General features: G+C 47.0%; 1 protein-coding gene across 1 annotated transcript; it reads right to left on the bottom strand.

Annotated features, from left to right (window-relative positions):
- Positions 1 to 1386: 1386 nt before the first annotated feature.
- On the bottom strand, positions 1387 to 20460 carry GCH1 (GTP cyclohydrolase 1). The gene is made up of 6 exons (XM_052696683.1): positions 20083 to 20460; positions 10574 to 10683; positions 8334 to 8389; positions 5551 to 5582; positions 4297 to 4381; positions 1387 to 3420 (listed from the first exon to the last, which is right to left on the bottom strand). The coding sequence occupies exons 1-6, from the start codon at positions 20381 to 20383 to the stop codon at positions 3294 to 3296; spliced, it is 711 nt and encodes a 236-aa protein (XP_052552643.1). The 5' UTR covers positions 20384 to 20460; the 3' UTR covers positions 1387 to 3293.
- Between the last annotated feature and the right edge of the window lie 904 nt (positions 20461 to 21364).

The raw sequence follows: 21364 nt of genomic DNA, 5'->3' as shown, positions 1-21364 counted from the left end.
ACACAACCACAACGAGAACAGAAACTCCACTTCACAACAAAGGCAATTCTTACAAATGCTCCTGAGGCTTCCCATGAGAGCCATTTCCAAACGGGACAGGGTCTCTCAGAAGAAACACACGAGGCTGCAGGGCCTTCCCATTCATCACTCCTCTGTTTGTGGCCACCACAAAGCTCACCCACCAAGCTGGCTGCACCCAGCAGATCCCCCATCGCCTGTAGCCCCAACATTTCTGAGTGCCTTTTCTCACCCTCATCTGTGCTTTGACACAGAGATGTGGATGAGAGATTCATAAAGCGATGGTGACTTCCTTAAAAGCATTTCATTCCTTCCTCCTCCCATTTGCTCACCTAGGCTGCCATCCCCTCCAGTGTCTTGGTTCTGCAAGTCTTTTCTATTATTTTCAAGGATTTGTCTCTGAATTTCAGAGGTAGCTGCATCCCATGAGGACACCAGAGCCAGTTCCTTTAACACAGCCTTCCCATCCTGCAGGAGCAGCTGCTGGCCCCAGCTGAGCTCACTGCTTACATGGTACACGCTGGGCTGACTCAGCCAAGATAAAGTACAACTTCATCCTCAAGGTTGGATCACACCTGCATCTTTTCTGCTGTTGGGGTATATTCATTCGGGCAGATTGAACACAGGAGCATTAAAATTCTCATCCCTGGTGGCTCTTGCTCATTTCACAGAGGCACAGCCCTGGCTATGGGGCAGCAGAACTCACCGCTGCATCCTCCCTATCAGATCACAGAATGGCCTGGGTTGGAAAGGACCACAATGATCACCTCGTTTCAACCCCAAGATGCTCAGCTCCAGCTGGGAGAGTCAAGGACAGAGGCTCTGGTCTAAGGAAAGACCTCCAATGATGCCTTCAACAGGGCTTCAGTGAATCCCAGTGCACACAACATCTTCCAGAGCAGCCACTGCCTCCCCTCTTCCTGTTGCTGAATCCTCTGATACTGAAGACCAGAATGAGGAAGGTTGCACCAACCTTGAAGGAAGATGATTTTGGGCTTGTTTTGTTTTGTTTTTTTCCTGTTGCTCTGTCAACAAACAGAAACCTGCTACTGCTTCAGAAGAGAAACTGAGCATCATCGTCACAAGGCTGGAGCACTTGCAAGCACTGAAACTACAGGGAAACATTGGTGGTCGGTGGACAGTTGGACTGGACGATCTTGGGACGTCTTTCCAAGCTTGGTGATGATTCTATGGCATCACCACCCACCTCATCCTGTGCTGCCATCACCTGCCAGTCACCAAGGATGCTACCAGTCCAAAGGGTAACACTGTGCTTTAATGTTCTTGAAACAATGACTGTTTTTGAGACAATGGACACTGATGAGGTGCAACAGCAGGCTGTATGCACTACACACATACACACACTGGTTGTCATTAAAGCTGATGTATTTGACATGTTCCAAAAAAAGTGCACCAGTCTTACAACAAATAGGGAACAAAATCCAAGGCCACAAGTATAGAGGTATGTTTTAAAGACTACAGGTCACACAGAAATAAAAAACAGCAGTGGTGAAATATGAACTTTATCCTGAATAGAGATAAGTGGTTAAAACACAACCATTTCACTACCTCAGGAGTATGATTGTGTTTTACAAAGCCTTAACTTCAAACAACTAAAGCAAGCAGAGAGAAACAAATACATTTCTGTGCACCTCTTTGGTCCCCAAGTTCTCCTTCCAACCTAAAAAGGAGAGAGTTTTACATTGAACTTCAAGCAAGAAAGACTTAAGGCTTTTCATCTGGATGTGTGAAACCAACGCTGAACTTGAGAGAGGCAGGATCTGCTGTCTGTCAATAAGGAGAACTAAAGCCATAGAATTAGTGTATTTTGTAAGTGCAGCACAGCTTGTTCATGATAGCAGACAGTTCCATAGCACCTAACTCAACAGGTCTAGCTTGCCAACCAGGAACTACGATTCAGGTTAGCTGAACACCTTGGGATTCATATTCAGCAAAGCCAGGGTGACTGTAGGGACCTGCAGGCATCCCACAGCACAGCTGGCATTGCCTTTGTTTTCTCTCCTGTCCTTAGTTTAAGGAGGGTGGCTTTCAATTGCACATCATGTTTTCCCAATTAAGAGTTACACAACTCCCATTAAAATCCTAACAGAGTATAAGCAGTTCAAGTCAGTTCAGCTGCCTAAAACTTTCTGTACCAACGCTGCCACATACAGAGGTTGCCACATAGACAGAAAACTGCAGTTTAATTCATTTTGACGCCCCTGGAAATGCTTTTCTCAATTGCTCTTATGAAATAAGCTGTAATTTCAGGTTGCTTTGCCCCAGAATGAACTGCCATCAGGCACAAACACAACGTGCTCTGCTCAGGATTTCAGTGCTCACCTTTGGTCCAACGTTCATGATGCAAACCTTGGAATGCTTGAAGAGAAATCCTCATTTTGAGATCAAACCAGATCTAGCTTCTCAGTCTGACTGATGGAAATCCAAGGGGGAAAACTTAAAGACAGGGAAAAATACCTCTTTGGATATCTGAGCTCTTTGCAGACAAATTCTGGGTCTTCCTCCCAAAATCCCATTAGGGTTTGCTTAAAAATAGTACGAAACTGACAGTTAAAGTGGTGAGACATCCTGAGGCACAGAGAGAAAGGTGCAAAAACCCTTTATATATTGAGATAAAACTGCGTTCCAAATCATTTAGAAGTGAATTCCCTGCATGTTAAGAGGTTAGGAAAAATGTGTTTTAAATTCTCAAGTACGACAAACAGAGTTAATACTAGCAAGAATATAAAACACCACCAGAGGTAACATCTCAAGGAGGTATAACAGACATATCCAGACACTGACAAAGCCACTGCAGGACTTGTAATAACGACCCAGAGACAATTCAGAACCATCCTTCTCACCAGAGGTGCAGTATTGGCAGCATGTAAGCAGTCCTACAAGGATCCACAGCCGTTTGCTTCCAGTGCTGCACCACGTTTACTCCACTAACATCATTACTTCACAAATACCCATTTCATTCCCAAAGCACGCTTTCCCCCTCACAGCAGTGTGCTCTGCATGGTAGGTGTAAAGAACCACATTCAACCCCCTCTTCGTAGCCTGTAGTTCTGCAATATCAGCCCAGTTGGAGATCCAGGAGCAGCCAACCTCATCATGACATTTCTCGTTTGCCATCACAAGTCTTTTACTGAACAAAGACTATGACAACAACTCACGACCATTTAATTTAAGAGTGCGACGTAGGAACAAGTAAGAACAGACGGCGACACTGGACAGAACAACCTCCAGAGTGCATTTAGAGAATAACAGTTTCAGCTCCTGATGAGTGTCAAGAACTCCTCACGGGTCTTTGGGTCTTCCCGGAATACCCCCAACATTGTGCTGGTTACAGTTTTACTGTTCATTTTCTGTACCCCACGCATTACCATACACATATGCCTAGGAGAAAGGAGAGGAAGTCAGTAAATGAGATGTACTGTGAAGAAATAAGAAGTGCCATGAAGACAAGTGTTTCTTACAGGGTCACATTAAATTCTGTGGAAAAATGAAGCTAAAACAAAACTTCCACATCTAGAAAGGGGGTCAACTGTTTGAGAAGGTAGATAACAGCAGGACAAGGGGAAATGGTTTGAAGCTGAAGGAGGGCAGATGGAGGTTGGATGTCAGGGGGAAGTTGTGTGCTGTGAGAGTGGTGAGGTGCTGGAACAGCTGCCCAGAGAGGCTGTGATGCCCCGTCCATCCCTGGAGGTGTTGAAGGCCAGGTTGGATGGGGCCCTGGGCAGCCTGGGCTGCTGTGAAATGGGGAGGTTGGTGGCCCTGCATTGGTGGGGGGCTGGAGCTTCGTGATCCTTGAGGTCTCTCTCAACCTGGGCCATTCTGTGATTCTATGAATGGCAAACTGTAAGAAGGGCCAATGGATATCAGCTGTCCTCTAGGACAAAGAAAGCCAAGTTCTCAGCTTCTGAGTGCTGTCTTCTCTCTGCAGATCCTAAGAAAATCCCACCTTACCAATGTGATCATCACAAGGACACGCTTGTTGCTAGACTCAAGCTCTGCTGTACTTGGGGATCCTGTGCAAATGGGACAGCTGACCCAGTTGTCATATTTCTGCAATGGTTAAGGCAAGCCCACGCTTCAAACAGCTCCAACCCCTTGCACTGAATGGGCCAAGATCACACCTGTCTACCTCCTCTCTGCTTCAGGTAAGTGTCACACAGCTTAGAAGAGCTGAGGCAACACACAGCAGCCCTGCAGCACACAGCTGTTATCACACCCAGCCCATGCACTGCTGCAGAGCAGCTCGGGGTAACTCACGTAGCTTCAATCACCACTCCAACTCCAGCAGGCTGTAAGGCTTCTGTGATGGCTATTGCAATTTGTTTGGTAAGGCGTTCCTGGACTGAAAGGACAACAGGGAGTTCAGAACCACTCTTAAAACTGACAAGCTTAAATGCATCATCGTTCCCTGCAAGCATCCTCACTTCCAAGCGTGCCTGTCCCTTCTGCTCAAGCAGGTTGTGGATGCCCCATCCCTGCAGGCATTCAAGGCCAGGCTGGATGTGGCTCTGGGCTGCCTGGGCTGCTGGTTGGCGACCTGCACACAGCAGGGGGTTGGAACTAAATGATCATTGTGATCCTTTGCAACCCAGGCCATTCTATGATTCTGCTCCCTGCTCCCAGCCCGAGCTCTGTTCTCTCCAAATGAATTTTATTAATACCAAACCTTAGCTTGTATTTTGTACCTTGGAACGAATCTTTTATTTGCTTGTTTATACTGGAAGTCATTTTCCATTATGTGTTTGCAGGAGTTTGTATTACTGTGACTTGCAGTTATGGGAATTATACAGTTAGATTTTCTTGCCTTCCTCTGTTCTTTTATTTGCTTTTTCACATATTTACTCACTGGCTTTACTGCTTCACTCTCCACTGCCTACACTCACAATTTCCCTTTATTTTAAGAAAAGGATATAGAGCTTTACAAAAAAATTAAAGAGCAAATTAAGGGAGGCTATTGCCCTCCAAAGCTTTACTTCCTGCAGCTGTTCACCAGTTTGACACTAACGGCCACTAAGACTTCTGTTGCCACAACCTGGCCAAATTCAACCACAGGACAGTGAGAGCTGGCTGAGCCCGATCCAAAGCCTTGGAGCAGCTCTGCAGTTTCCTCTAGCTGTAGCTCCTGTAGCTTCTCCAGAGCAGCAAACTTCCCTCATACAGCAGCTCTCAGTCCATCTCTTCAGACAGCACTCCTTGAAGGCATGCTCAATCATCTGGAGGAGAGCACACCTCCAGCAGCATCCAGCAGCTCCAGTTATTCCTTGCAGCTGTATCTTACGTTTATCCCACGAATCAGTTCCTGCCTACATTCATTTTCATAGGCACATTTTACCCCTCAGGGGAAATGTAGAGGCTAAGTAAGGAGACAGATGAGAAACACCTCTTCAAGAACGCACTGCTTTTCTTCGCTGTCTAAAATCTGAACAGCTGTAGCCCACCTCTAATTACTGCTGCACCAAGTTAGCCAGCAAAGGGCTGCACAAGCAATAAAAAGAAGATCCAGTTGTTTACCTTGTAGTCTTCTACTGTATATCTCCACAATCCTAGAAGAGAAAAAGGCAATTTGTTTCAGTTATTCCTTTCTGAATATTGTCTGATCTTTCCACTACCAACAGATCACTGCATTGATCAAAGTTCTTCCTGGAAATCCATCCAGCAATGCTTCTGCTCAGCCCCTGGTTGGCATGGCTCAATGAATTCCCTTACCATTGCTGGTTCTAGTGGCAGGTACCCCTTGTCTGCTACCCCACCATTTTAGGGGCAGACCTATCACTTCTCCTTGGAGCTTCTTTGCTTTGGTTGTTACTTTTGAAGTATTTGTTCTACCACCCACCTGGACCACATGCTTGCAAGAGAATCCACAGCCAAAGTCTCGCTGAAAGCTAATCCTCGAGTTAACAGACTGCCTACCAAATGCTGTTTTAAGGATGTTTGGATACTGGGATTCCCAGAAGGCTACTGGCCTTAAGCAAGAGATGTTCTAGATTCCTACATTTAACCCCAGATTTAACTGAGAGCTGTGGGAAAATAATTGTTTTTATTAGATGTGGAGGTTGGTGGCACTGCCTGCAGCAGGGGGGTTGGAGCTTGGTGATCCTTGAGGTCCCTTCCGACCCAAGCCATTCTATGATAAAGCAGATACTCTCCACCCATCCTTCACATTTCAGTGCAGGGCTCACCTTGGTGCTCATCTCTAACAGGGTTTCAAATGCAAGCCATCTGCAAAGCGATTCGAGTGATGGTTTGATCATCTATCAACACAGTGCTGAAATCCACGTATTTCAAGAAAAAAAGTCCATGGCAGCTGTGTGACTCAGCGAGTTATTCATGCAGTCCTTATGCATGCAGACCAAATGCTTAATTACACGTCAAGTGGCCATGTTAAAAGTTGCTGCAGAAAAATTCAATACCCATCTGGTCAGAGCAGACAAAAGCCAGACCCTGGCTGGCAGCCTGAGGCATCACTTACAAGAAACATTTCTGACAATGAGACCGGCCTGCTGCTTTGGAGAGAGAATTACATGCAGAAAGTCCCCTCCAGAAATGAAATGGCCGTGTTACAGCTATTCTGAACAAAGCAACATAATATTTAGACATTTAAAAACACAATTGATGCTTGGGGTTTGTTCTGTGTGTGTCCTGTAAGCATGTCTGCGTGAAAACAGAGGTGGTGTTATCAAACCTGAGCTTAAAATCCAAGGAAAAGTGTTTGTCTGCTGAATGCAGGTCATCCCAATGGCAGGAACACACCACATTAGACTAATCCTATTATGAAAGATTAGGTCTCCAGTACCAACAGCCTCACAAATCTTTGTGTGAACACTGGTTGCATTATATAGGGCGAGAAAGGGAAGCACTATTTGGCCTACAGATCTCCTCATGGCGAGCACAGAAAAGCAAGCAAGGATAGAGAAGATTTGGTTATACAAGAATCTAATCTTTTCATTATTGAAGGATATGGAAGTTTTACCCTCACTTGAGAAGAGAAAAAAAGAGCAGTATTTAACATTCAGAGAACAGTGCAGGAAGACATGCACACACCCAAACATATTTCATACTGAGAATAAACAGTGGGAAAACTGGACTCTTCTAGCACAATGTTGCCACTTGCATTAAGGACCATTTGAGACAGTTCTAAACCAGCAAATCCAGAGGCAATGGCAGATCCTACAATATCAGGAGGCAGCTAAGTGCAGGCATAACAAATGTCTGCCACTAGAATTTAAGTGTTTAACTGTGTCAGCCTTCTGATCAGAGCAAATTCCACTCCTGCAAGCGCTGCTAGAAGATGTGAAGCTGGTTGCCCTGTAATACGAGGTTCAAAACGTGACCTCCCAGGGCCCTTCTGCTTCCAGCCCAAACTCACTGCTGTGCAAGCAGAGCACAGAGCAGAGATGGCTGATTTTAAAGCACTTCAGCGTCACACACCACACATCTCTTACCCACTAAGAAAACTCACAGGCATGCAGAATTACTAGGCTAATTCTCCTTGGTGTGATTGGAACTACAGAAAGATTAACAGATGCATCAGGAAAGTATAAGTGTGTCCTATGTGGTTTTTCTGGACTACAGCCCATGTTTTCAAGCTGCAAGACATCCTTCCACTCAGGTGCTCAATCATCTGCCCAGGTGAGGGATCTACCATCCCCCATTAAATTGTCACCTTACAACACAACTCAGCAACAGCCCTGACCCAAGGGCACTTGCCAGACAAAACAATATTTTACATAACAAGTGGATTTCTCAAGTGTATCTTAAATCCTTTCTTTCTAAAGCGGAGCCTTAGCAAAGAAGTCTACCCCATGACTCTCTCAGCAGGCCATGAGAGAAGGAAAGAAATGCCAGATTTATCTAATGAAAGCTTTGCATTCAGATCCAGACGGTGTGTTGGTCTGCAGTTTGAGATCCCTGCTCTTATCAGTCCAAACACACGCAGATCTCCAGCTGCTGGAGATCCCCATTCTGCCTGCTGATCTGCCTTATAACACAGCCAAGACTCTCCACTTGTTCTTGCTTCTGTGTTCTCTTTCAACACCAATGTTCTGTACAGATGGACGTGCAGAAGTGTTATGGCTCTATTCCAATCAACTGTGATATTAATTAACACAGACTCATCTGTCCTCTCCACACACACACACACAAATGTGTAATGCTGAGGATTGGTTTAAATCCAAATCCAGGACACAAAGTGTGCTGAGCTTCAGAGGGGGACAAGATTAGCAAGATTAACACAGTTAGCACAGCTTGGAATCCTTTTTACAAATTAGCATCACTTTCATTACATTAGCACTTACCTAGCGAGCTTGCTGAGGCCAAGTACTTGTTTGTTAGGAAGATAGCCAATATGTACCTAGACAGAGGAGAACAAGCCATTAGCAGAATGAAAACCAAACTTCCAAACGTGTATGAAACCCATGCATAGAGAGTGAGATGTGCATATGTCCCAGTAGTGTGAACAGCCCAGAAATCTTAACATGTGGGAGGAACAAGCCTGAAAAATTAACTGTGGAGCTATCAAAGGCTGTAATGCCTCGTGAGGTCAGTGTCCTGGTGCAGGATAAGTTGAACATTCTGAGGATGGAGAGGAAAATCAGTTCTCTGAAAGTCAAGGCTTATGTTCCAAGTCTCAGGAATGCCACAGAGTACTGCTGTCTTTAGGCACAAAAAGCATTACTTGTTACTACCCAGCACAGCCCTGTCCATCTGACATAGCCATGCTTTTCTTTCAAGTCCTACAGTGGATAAAGGGAGAGAGAAGGACTGCCATTCCAGTAAAGGATCTGATGGCAAGAAGTACTTTGCCACCAAAACCAGGCTGCACTTACTGTTGTTTCTCTACTATTATTGTTTTAATGCCAACTCATGTGCTACCAGTAGCACCACAGATCACTGTATGAATCAGCCAGCTTCTGTCCTGCCTGACCATGGACTGACTGAACACTCATCAGGAACATGTAACTGCACTAGGCTGAAATGAGTTATGGAGTAGAAAAGTGCTCAGATCTGAAGGGAGAAGGAAAGGCATTCAGCTTCCAGCTATACAGAAGGCTGCTGAAATCAAGTGGGCTCACACCAGTGACAGATTACAAACCAGCACTTATGTCACTGTATCAGAGACTTGAAAAATTAGCCACGATAAGGTAGGGGAGCATCAGTGTAGGATTCTGCCTTCGTGCTTTGCCTGGAGGCCCCACCTCACAGTCCTGTTTTGCTGTACCTGCAGGTAGAGGCACCACAGCACACCTAATTACCTGGCTAACTCGCTCTTTCCTATCACTTCTGTTGGGTAATCAACCCACTGACACCTGAAAAGACACGAAACATTTCAGATAAAGCAAGAGACATAACTCAGAAATAAGTGCTGAATCTTGTTCCCCACAGAGTAATTTGTGTGTGTGTGAATTTCTGGATTTTATTCAACATAGAGCTGCAAATACACGATCTGCTGATGGGGATTTGCAGCCTGTTTGATGTACCCAGCAGAATGGTTAGGCTGAGAACATTTAGAGGTGTACTCAGGCATTCAGCAGACCACTGTATGAGCAGGACCAACTCAGTGCTTGTGAGATTTCTCCAAGGCACACAGGCTAAACTGCTAGATGTAAAAGGAACGCATGGATTGCCACAGAAGTAATGAAGTGAACACACACAGACCGAGTAACCAAGAATAACAGGTGAAATAGAAAGCTTTCACAGGAACAGAAGTTATTTTGTTCTCTGGCAGAAAATGCTAACAGTAAGAAAAGAAAGCGGAGGAAAATGAGTTGACTCAATAAACAGTTGGTTTCTGTCGGGGTGTTTCATTTTTGGGGGACAGTTTACTCAGAACATTTTGTGGTACTGATCAAATTTGACAGATTACAAGAGCACTTGCTCCTCTGTCCTGGGAGCACTCAATGGAGAACAGATGGATCAGAATAAGGTCCATCCTCCTGTGCTCTTACAGGAGTGAGGAGGCTGAGGTTTTCAGAACTACCAACACCCAACTATTCAAGCTGACAGACGTTGAGTTGTTTTGGTTGGTGGTGGGGATCAGGGGGGAGCGTTCAGCTGTTGGCAGCACCATTTGAAACACCAGCTCTGTACCTGGGAGTCCCAAGCCACGCAGCCTCCTGCTAGCCCATTTAACAGAGGGCTGCTAATCAGAAGTTTGCTCCATTCACAGAGGCACAGGATAGCTCTGAGCCAGCAACTAAATCCGTGACGGAGGCAGCGTGCAGGGTGAGCTGGTTTAATATCAAGATGTCTGCCCTCGAGGCTCGCTGCTGCTTCACAAAGAAGAGCTTTAATGTGAAATGTCAGAAACCATTAGATTAGTTAGACTAGGAAAGGTTGAGCATAGAGCTTTAAATCCAAATAAAACTCACATTAAGAAGGTCTTTCTTATTTGCATTCTCTGGAGATTGACTTTTAGAATCATAGCCGTAAGCAGTAAATACTTACAGCTTTAAAAGCTTTGCAGTTATAGCTACAAAGTCTTTTACATGTGTCTTTTATCACGTATTCCCACGTTTGTTTGACGAGGAAGAGTTACCTTTCCAACAAATGGAACGAGGTGATGCTCACACAATGAGAACATGTCTATGTCCTTCACAATTACCATCTCATCGTGGTCTTCGTCAAAGATGGCATCGTTCAGAACATCTGAAATTAAACATTTGCATTAAGAAAAATACATGCACGAGCATGGAAGGTTCTTCCAGCCAATATCTCAGCAGATTTGTGGCTCAAAAGTATGGATTTTAGGGCTGAGTTATGGGAAGCAAGGAGTAGCATCACCAGCACACTTTGGTTTGGATACAATCACAACCACATGTACACTACGTCAAAAGTCAGTCTGTAGTGTTCTATTTGAATAACAGTTTGTGCCCAGGTTAGAACAAATCCAGCCTTTGTGGATCTTCTAGCATCTAATATCAATTAAAACTACAGCTCATTAAGCCAGCAACAAGGAGCAGAGCACACGTCTAGATGGGCTTTCATTGTGCTTGCACATATCACGAGCAAAGCTGAACCTTAGGTTTGAGAAAAGCTAAGCCATCACAGTGGTTTCTGCAGCCCCAACACCAGCATTGCTATCCTCCAGGATGCTCCATGCCCAAACGATAGCTTTGCATCTCACCCTGAAGCACATCAGCCAGCAGCTGATCAGGCACATGCAGCAGTCAGAAAGATCTGTGGCCAAAGATCAGGGGGATATTTGCTGTTCTGCACTGAGAGCTAGCACGCATTGTATACTGCTTCTGAATTCTGCATCTCAGATTTAATGGAGACTTAATATGGAGAAACCCACGAAGAGGAAGAGTTGGTGCAGTAAGGAAAGGAACATGTAGCATGAGACTTTGCTACTCCCAGAGCTCAGCACAACAGATCCTCAGTTGGTTTTCCAGATTTAGCAACCCCCTGATGTTAAAGTCCCCCAGGATCCTTCAGTTCAGGTTACAGCAGATCACTGTGGTCTCCACAAAGAAAGGCTATAGTGAGCAAGACCATGTTTGGAGAGTTTCAAAGTAGAACAGCCCCAAGGTAAGGGAGCCTTTTAGGAGACAAGAGACAAGAGAAAACAGAGGGAAAAACAGAGTGAGGGAAGGGACAGAAGGGCTGACAATCAGCACAAGGAGCTCTGCAAAGAAGTTAGCTTGAAGCCACACACACTTGGAGTCATTTCCAAGAAGCAGAGTAAGACCCACCATGGCAGTAAGGGAACAAGGAGCCACTCTGTTTGGCTTTGTGCCTTTGTGCCTTCCCCTGACATGCACGCACACCTAATGGCCACCATCTGTTGTCGATACCTATCATCATCACGGAGCATTTTAATTTCCTGCTTGCTATCAGCACTACACAGGTAACCCTGGAAACTGTGTGCAAGATGTTCTGCCTGCTATGCACGTCCTTCCCAAGAAGGGCTGGCGACCTGCAGAACGGCAGGGCTGAAGCCCAGAAGGTTTCTGAGCAGGGACAGAGGGCACGAAAGAGGCCAGGAAAAAATCCCATAAAGGCACATGATTTCGTGCATCAAATTTTACAGCCCAGTTTACACCAGACACTGTTGGGAAGGTTTTTGATTACATGGGAAGCATCATGCTGTTGTATTATGAATGCAGCCAGAAAGAGACAGAATTTGGAAGAGAGCAGGCTTGGAGGACAACAAAGAGAAGCCAGAGCAGTAATGCAGGTTCTCAGCACTCACCCTGCGCTCCACAGATGTGCCATTCCCACAGCAGAAAGGCAAACAGTGGTTTCACAAAACCTGCTGCTATGCCCAGCACTGATAAAACAAAAGCCAAACAGATCCCAGAAGCATCTCCAGAGCAACTGATGCTGTTATTAGACTACCAGCTTGGCTCACACCAGCACTGCTAGCAGCACATCGGGGCCTGATGTTAGATATGGATTTACGTCAGCACAGCTGTGGAGCAGAATGTTCAGGACAATCAGAAATGTTCACATCCTCATTAAGAGCCACCGTAATGAGTGACAGCATTGTGTCACACAGCAGAAGGTAATTCGACACGGAAAAGTCTCATATTAGTATACAAACACATATAAACGTATGCATATACAAACTCATTGATGAAATATATTTAAGTGGATCCTTAGAGTCTTCATCCAAGGGGCCAAGATCAGTTACCAGAATCACAGAATGGCCCAGGTTGAGAGAGACCTCAAGGATCACGAAGCTCCAACCCCCCACCAATGCAGGGCCACCAACCTCCCCATTTCATAGCAGCCCAGGCTGCCCAGGGCCCCATCCAACCTGGCCTTGAACACCTCCAGGGATGGACGGGGCATCACAGCCTCTCTGGGCAGCTGTTCCAGCACCTCACCACTCTCATAGCACAGAACTTCCCCCCTGACATCCAACCTCCATCTGCCCTCCCTCAGCTTCAAACCATTTCCCCTTGACCTGCCATTATCTACCCTTGTAAAGAGTTGAAGAAGGAGGAGTTGTGTTGTGTTATGGAGGCAGCTGTTACCATAGTGTAGGGCAGGGAAAAAGAAGGCCAACAGACCCATCAAGTGTCACACAGGCAACCTCAGGAAAAGAAATACATCCCTCCCCATGGCCAAAGCAATTAAATAGGTACACAAAGGTCATCCCTCCTTTTTGCACATCCTCTGTCAGGTCATGGCAGCTTGGGCAGCGAAGGAAGTTTAGAAGCAAATAAGCACGTAGATCTTTGTGCCAAGAACATAACCACAGAGCTGCAGAGTATTTCAAACTTCTCATTTATACAGATCTTGTCAACTTTGCACAAGATCTTCTGAATATTACTGAGCAAGCTGCAGCCAGGCGACAGCCGAGAGCTGCTCAGCTGCAAAACTTCTCCAGTTGTGCCCACAGCAAGCTGTGTCAATTAGAACAACCAGCACCTTGAGGAGGAGGGCCAGAACCCACAGAGGAAGAAAGAAGCTTCGTGTTAACCCCTCTGCTACCCCTTCACCACTGCCAGGCGATACCAGGCAGACAGAGGCAAAACAAGAGGTGAGACAGAAGGCCAGCACCTCTGCTGTAAGAGCAGAGCTCCAGTCCTGCTCGAGTCCTTCCTGCTCACTTTACAAGCTGCCTCTCCTGAAAAATGAGCACCGTTCAAAGTCTGTGTCTGTCTCAGCACCTCCCATACACACATATTCTTCCGAATCCAAGCCCAGAGTGGTATCAGATGAGTCAGGTAAAGGTAGCTGAGCCAAGATGCTGGACTGTATCCTGCTGCACCTTAATTCAACAAGGAAAAACTCCCTCCAAGTGCCATCCGTGTAATCCTCCATATCAAGAAAAGGACAAGATTTGCACATCCTCTGCTTACAAGGAGGCTGGCACACCCATCCACAGTCTCTTGGCCCCTTGGGATGAATGATACTTTCCCTCAATTCACCCTGCTTTTATTAGTCACAGCTGTGCTTGAGAGCTGCTACCAAACGCTGTCAACGCACCAAAGGAGCCTGCAAGCATCACCACTTTCATCCTCTGCCACCCAAGAAAGGCTGAGTGAACTTGTTGCTTAAGCCCAGGTGCATCACGTTAAGGGAATGCAAAGGTTTGGATAAAAATACACAGCTGTAAGGAAGTGAACAAGAGCAAGCACAGAGTTATGGACAGTTATTCCAGTCGGTACATCCGCCAGCCCAGATCCCATGTTCTGATATAGAAACTTCATTGGGCTGTTAAAGACTAAGCAGTCATTCCTGCTGCAACTCCTGAAACAGATCAGAATTAATTTCCCCCTTTATCTTCCTCAAGAGTTGATTTTAAAAAAAAAACCATCATAACCGGATAAAGACAGAATGAGAAAGACCTTTCAGGACTTTGCGTCAGAGCTCAGCAAAAAGACCTGTTGCTATAGAAACTATTTGCATAGCTTTAATGTGACACAGGAAAGCAAATGCACCTCTGGTAACCAAAGAGGATGGAGCCCACCCAGCAGCTGGCTCCGTAGGTGAGGGGAATGGAGGATGACAGCCCTCTGTAGAGCAGCACTGCAGCATTTCAGATGCCTGGTCTTGGCTAGATCTTTCAGATAAGAGCCTGAGATGGTTGTAGGATGCTCTCAGTATGAGCTGGGTTGCTTCACTCCAAGGAGGAAGCCAAGCTGAGGATTGCTCACTGTAAGAGGGATGGAGGCGGTCTCAGATTTAGCAACCCAGCTCCTTGAGCTCAGCCATCCTGGTAGCCATAAGCACAAGGTTCTGCAAGGCTCCAGACTGCTCTCACTCACATGGTAGGTGTGGAGGATGCTCCAAAGAGCCCAGAGACCACAGACAAACTGTTCATTGAGATGGAACCAGCTGAGGCACAACGGCAGATACATTCGGCTGGCTTTATTGGGCACTTCCTCTCAATCTGAGAAGAGATGGAATTGACAGAGCAGAAGACCTGAGCTAATAGATGAAGGCATGGTAGGCAAGCCAAGAAGAAAATTGCTATAAAATCTTTCAGTTGTTGCTAAGTGGTGAGATTGAGAGTCAAAACTGACTGTTCGTATTCATGCACCCATACTACACAAGAATTGAAGCTAGAGAAAACATTCCAGCCAAGAAACACAAGAGAATTATTGCAGCTTTTCAGCCCTGAATGGTACCAGGAATTTATTATGCATAAAAAGAGGAAAATCAGGCTAGAAAACTCATTCATATAAAGAGAGTTTGTACTCCTGCAGAAAGTTAATGACTTCAGGTTGCTAAGGCAGAGGGTGGACTGGGTTTGCCAATTCCCAACAGAATCACCATCTGCTTTCAGAAGTCTTCAACAGCTCTACGAAGAGACTCAACCTAAGCTGTAATGAGGCTATTTTAGCTGGCAATAAGAGTTCCAAACCTGCAGAGAATAATTAAATAGGCATTAGCACCACGTGGCTTCCTTGCCACCGTATACCTTCCCAACAGGAAGGAAGCAAAGCATCAGAAAAAAGGATTTACAAGTTTATGACTAACATTTCCGATTCCATCACTGTCACACCAGAGGACTGGAAACAGACCTTCTGCTTCAGAAAGGAACATTCTTTTCAGAAGCAAAACTTAATTCTCCAGCTGCCAGAAATGATACATCTGGTCCAGCTCTTTTACAACTCACACTGAAGAATTAAATAAGGAGGAAAAGCACCAGGGCTGCTCCGCTAATTCTAGCCATCAACTTTATGGATTCATTCACCCTCTTACAAAGACACTCCACATTGCAGAGACTGAAGTCTATTCACACGAGTCATGGCAGACTCTCAGATGAAGCTAAGCTGAGGTCTGGAAGTTGTTTTTTGCCAATATATTTCTTAAAAAGAGGGAAATCAGGGCCGTGGAGAAGCTCATTAATATGTATCTGGATTTGAACACCTCATTTCACAGAAGGTGCTGGAAGTTCCCATCCACGCTTCTTTCTGAAAATGAAACAAATGGAGATGACAGACAACGTAACAATGCTTTGAAAAAGCAACGTGAAGAGACCAGAAGTCTTTAATAGAGTAAGATCCAAGAGATTAAGATGGTTAATAAATTCTGGGGGAAAAATCTAAGTGTATGAAATTTGGTGTTGCTTAACTACTGATGGTCAGGGAGGTCATCCTGAGAAGACCCAGTGCTAGAGCACAGGATTCTCACTGCCTTCAGCACCAGGGCTGAGAAGCACCCCAACATCTTACCCTTGACAATCCCTCCTCCCCAGCCTTCAGTTCAAGAAACAAACCACTGCCACACTGCTGATATTTAAGTTCATACATCAGGCTGTTATACCAGTGAAAAGTAAGAGAACCAGCAGTGCTTTGCCTCCAGCGACAAATCACTGAAGCAACTCCTCAGCTCTCAGCAAAGGGCAGTGCTTTCGGTCAGCCTTGTTTGTTTAAGGCACTGCCCATTACTATGCAGACACACACAGCTCAGCAGGTGTTAATATACTGGTATTAGACCTCACCTGACACATCTGGTGGTGCTCAAGGATGGAGTGATGGCACCAACGGACAAAGGAAAGACAACTGATGTCTTCTGCAAGGCGTTTGATACAGTCCCACATCATTACCTTGTCTCTAAGTTGGAGAGATGCAGATTGGAAGGGTGGGCTATATGGTGAGTAAAGAGCTGCTTGGATCATTGCAATGATCTACGTTCAGATAGAGGCTGATGGTGAGTGGTGCACCCCACACACAGCACCTTTACCAATGACACAGATGATGGGACTGAAGACACCCTCAGCAAGTTGATTGATGACACCAAGCTGAGTGGTTCAGATGATACAAAAGAAGAAAAGGACACCATCCAAAGGGACTGAGACAGGCTTGAAAAGAGGGCCCAGATGAATCTAATGAGGTTCAACAAGGCCCAACTGAGCTAATGGGGGACACCCAGCCCATGGCAGGGGTGGGGCTGGAGCAGCTTTTGCGTCTCCAGCAACACAAACCATCTTCTGACTCTATGATTTTAACAAGGTTCAACACACCAGAAGGACAGCTGAACTTGATTGAAAGCTGCACACCAACTGGAGAGGTCTTTCAGCTTTTTTTTATACAACCACCATCATTACCAGCAACTATTTAGCAAACACACCTCTCAGCTTGAAGTGCTTACGTACAATGAAGACAAGTTAACTTCCCCTACAGATGTAGGGAGCCTGTTCAGCTTTGTCTGATGTTTCCTGCAGGACTGTAAAGGAGCAGGATCTGCTGTCCCGTGTTTTGTTTTGAGGCATCTCCAACGTGTGCTGTTTCTAGAACTCACAAAATTGTAACTGAAGACTTCAGCTACAAGTTGGTCTGCAGTTTTGATTTCCACATATTCACCCATTTGCTGTGTATCATAGAATGGCTTGGGTTGGAAAGGACCTGAAGGATCATGAAGCTCTGACCTCCCTGTCACATGCAGGTCCACCAACCTCCACATTTAATACTAGGCCAGGATGCCCTATGCACACATTTATGCTGTGCAGCATTCATAGTCCAGTGAACAGCACTTCCAAGCATAACATCAAGCACTTACTGAAGGAGGGACAGATCTCCCCAAATTCTGCCTTCGAGTGTTTGATAGACAATTGCCTGAACGACTACAAGGATGCTGAAGGCTGCCAGCCAGCAATTAACAGCTCAGATTACTTTGATTAATCAAAAGAACACTTTTCTGTTTTGTTGTCATCTGCTTCCAGAATGAACAAGCCAATAAATCTGACCCTGGCACAGGGAAAGAAAATACATTCTTGTGGGGTCATGCAGAAGCACTGAGTGAAATGAAGAAGTAAAACTTCTGGTATCTTGCAATGGCTACTAATATACACAAACTCAAGAGTAAACTGCTAGTTTCTTTAGCTCTGCTTCCCAGATGGATTTTACCTGAAACCCCCAGGGGTATCCATGCTCCTCCAATAAAAATCTGGTGGTCTCCACCATAAGATGAGATCAATGCATGAATTTGAACATCTTTTGTCAAGGTGAGAGCTTGGGCCTTTAGGAGCCCAACCAGGATTAATGCACAAAGCATGGGTTGAAAGTAGATGATCATTATGGCCCTTTTCAACCCAACCCAGGCCATTCTATGATTCTATGAAAGGGAGAACACATCCAGAAAGAAGGCTGAAAGCAGATATTCAGCAAATCAACTCTACTGATGGCTCTGAAATGCAACATTGACAGCTGCAGAAAACAGATAAGGATGAATAAATGTAAAGCAGGAACACTGTTACTCTGCACTGTCAAGCCAGGAAATACACCTGCAACAGAAGCTACGTCAGGTTCTCTGCTACTCACAGAAACCTGAATGGAGAGAAAGGGCAGAATTCAGATGTAATCCTCCCTGCAACACAGGATTTATTTATGAAGGATAAAGAAGTGCAACAGCTTCCAGCACCCCGTCTGCACTCAGAAACACTCAGTGGCAAATCAAAGCGAGGCACCATTCATTAACAAACAGCAGGCAGCTGAGCTGTGACCAACCACATAACTCTGTTCTTGCTTACTGTAGGAGAAGCTCGAGTCAGAAACACCAAACACTGCAGATCTCCTCTAGTGTATTTTCACTGCACCCTGTCCATCCTCCCCTAGATTTCACAGCTTGGAAATACGTTTATTACATCATTTTGTGTTCCTGTACCATATGGAAAAGTAAAATTAAAGTTGCTTTCCCCCCCACCTCCCTACCCAAGGTGGTTACCCAAGCAGAAGGCTGACTTCAAGACCCGTAGCTGTACTGCATTCCCTGCTTCAGCCTGTCTGGTTTTCAGCTCTGTGTTTCACAATGCACTTAGGACCTCCCATGCAGAACTGAACTCCACACCAATTCACAACTCCAACCACCAGATATTTTGCTGGCTTGTAACAAACTGTTCTTCAGCTACAGTTCACCCCCCCCTCCCCCCCCCCCCCCCCACTTCACTACTAAGAGCAGGAAGACCAGAAGCACAAGAGACAACCCACCCCGCACAGGAAAGGATGCCTGCATCACAGCTTCCTCTTATTTCCTAGAAAAGTAGCCAAACAAAAAGCAGCCCAGGAGCACAGTACCTAACAGTGAGAGTAACAGGTGGATAGAAACAGCGTATAGAATCATCATAGAATGGCCTGGGTTGCAAAGGAGCACAGTGCTCATCCAGTTCCAACCCCCTGCTGTGTGCAGGTCGCCAACCAGCAGCCCAGGCTGCCCAGAGCCACATCCAGCCTGGCCTTGAATGCCTGCAGGGATGGGGCATCCACAGCCTCCTTGGGCAGCCTGTGCCAGTGCCACCAAGGCTGACCATTCAGAAGGGGGTACCCAGAACCACTCTGCTCTAAGAAACACATGTGAGACTGGGACAGATGAACCAGCATCCCTCATTATCCAGCAGAGCAAAAGCTTGGGGTGAATTAACAGGAATCCATCTGGTTTAGCTGCAGTAATATTGAGAGAGAAGCTGAGAGTGAGCAACCTCTCAGCACGGAAATGTGTTCAGAAGAAGAAAACCCTGCTTGAACCAGGCAGGTTGGGCGTGAGAGCTCCTGTATCACAGAGCAACAAGGAGACAAATGCAGCCCCCGAGCAGGGTGGCACGGGGGGGCTGGAGATTCGTGATCCTTGAGGTCCCTTCCGACCCGGGCCATTCTATGACTCTGAGCAAAGTGTCGTTGTGCGAGACCTCGATGAGAGTCCATCCCAAACACGGCGAGCGGCGAGACCGAACGAGAGGACAACCCAGCACCGACGTGAAGCTGAACACCAGGCTCGCTCCCAGAGACGGAGCAGCAGCTCCCAGGGCGAGTTTAGGACGTGACATCGCAACAGGAAGAATTGCTCAGCGAGTTAGCGCCGCGAGTTACACGCGGAAGGGCTTCGGGGAAACGAAAAGGGAAAGCGAAGCAGCAAGGCAGGCTCCGGGTTGAGCAGCGCCCGGCTCAGCGCTCGCGTCCCTCATCCTCCAACCGAAACTCACCTACGAGCGTCAGAAGGAGCGGAAGGGGAACCGGAGGGGAACTCCCTCGTTTCCCAAGCCCCGCATTACAGCACGCACCGAGCGCAGCCCTTACTGGCACGGCTAGGAGGAAGGAAGGCGAGGTGAACCCCCGCCCCAGGTGCCCCTCCGGGCTCGGCGCGGCCGCCTACCCGCGATGGTCTCCTGGTAGCCCTTGGTGAAGAACTGCATGGCGGTGGCCGCCCTCCAGGGCGTCTTCAGCAGCCCCTGCCGCTCGGGATCCTCGCCCAGCGCCCTCAGGATGGTGGTGTAGGCGGCCGCCAGGCTGGGCAGGCTCAGCTCGTTGTCCTCCTCGCTGCGGGGCCGCTCGCCCCGCCATCCGTCCCCGCTGCCGCCGCTAGCGGCGGACACACGCGGCTTCTCCGTGCTCAGCGTGGGGGATGGCGGTCCCTCCCGCCGTGCGTACCCGTTGCAGCTCCGTGCCGTCGCCATAGGCGCCGGCAGAGCCGGCCCGGCCGAGAGCGCTACACAAACCCCGGTCCCACACCGCCCTCCCTCAACCCCACCAGGCTCCCGCCCGACTGAGCGCAGCGGCCCGCTTTATACCGCCCGCGCCGCTCCCATTGGCTGGCGCCGCTCTTACGTCACCGCTCAGCCAGCCGCCGGGATCCGGGTTCGAGGCGCGGGCCGAACCACCCGCAAACCGCCCGTGGGGAGCACGGAGCTGCAAAAGCAGGGATGGGGGTAAAGGGAAAAACGACTGGCTGCTGCCTCCAGGGGGTCTTGGGATATGTCAAACAGCGCTTTTCCATGATGGAAATCCGTCATTCATTCCACATGCAATTACATATTCATCAGTATGTTCCCATCATATGGGATAATTCCATGTGCTGGTGTTTCTGTGCTCCCACCTGCAGCCCTGCATTCAATGGGGATGTGCTGCTGGGTTTAGTCGTTGGAACCAAAGGAGTTTCCGAAGGTGCCTATGTTCCTCGGTACTCCTCGGGCCAAGATTTTATCAACAATTCTCTATTAATTAACCCCAGTGCCCACTGGGCAACAACGACCACTAAGAACTCCTTAAGGGAACCACTGCTGTGCCAGAATGGCTGAGGAAGAACCTGGGCAGTATTCTCTGGGCCAAGTGAAGCCATCTAAAAAGCATTTCTTAAATGCAATTTCTGCACTGACAGCCATTAAAAGGCAGAATTAAATCACACGCTGTATTTTTTCTGCCATTGATTCAAGTAGGAGCACTGGCCACTGAACTCAGCACTTAAAGTCTGAGCTGACAAATTCCTCCTCCTCAACCCATCCGCAGCGATTTGTGTCGGCCTGATGTCTTGCTAAGAGCTCAGGCAGGAGAGCAATGCAGATCAATAGCACCATTAGCATTGAGCCAGAGCGTAGCCCCAGCACAGCCCTGCTGAGCTCTCCGTCCCAATTCTGAACCACGGATGGCTTCAGCTTCAC

The sequence above is a fragment of the Tympanuchus pallidicinctus genome, unplaced genomic scaffold (assembly GCF_026119805.1).
Source record: "Tympanuchus pallidicinctus isolate F22 unplaced genomic scaffold, pur_lepc_1.0 scaffold3, whole genome shotgun sequence".
In the NCBI taxonomy this organism is placed as follows: domain Eukaryota; kingdom Metazoa; phylum Chordata; class Aves; order Galliformes; family Phasianidae; genus Tympanuchus; species Tympanuchus pallidicinctus.
Note: the sequence above shows the minus strand (reverse complement) of the source record. Positions and strands in the feature narration are given on the sequence as shown.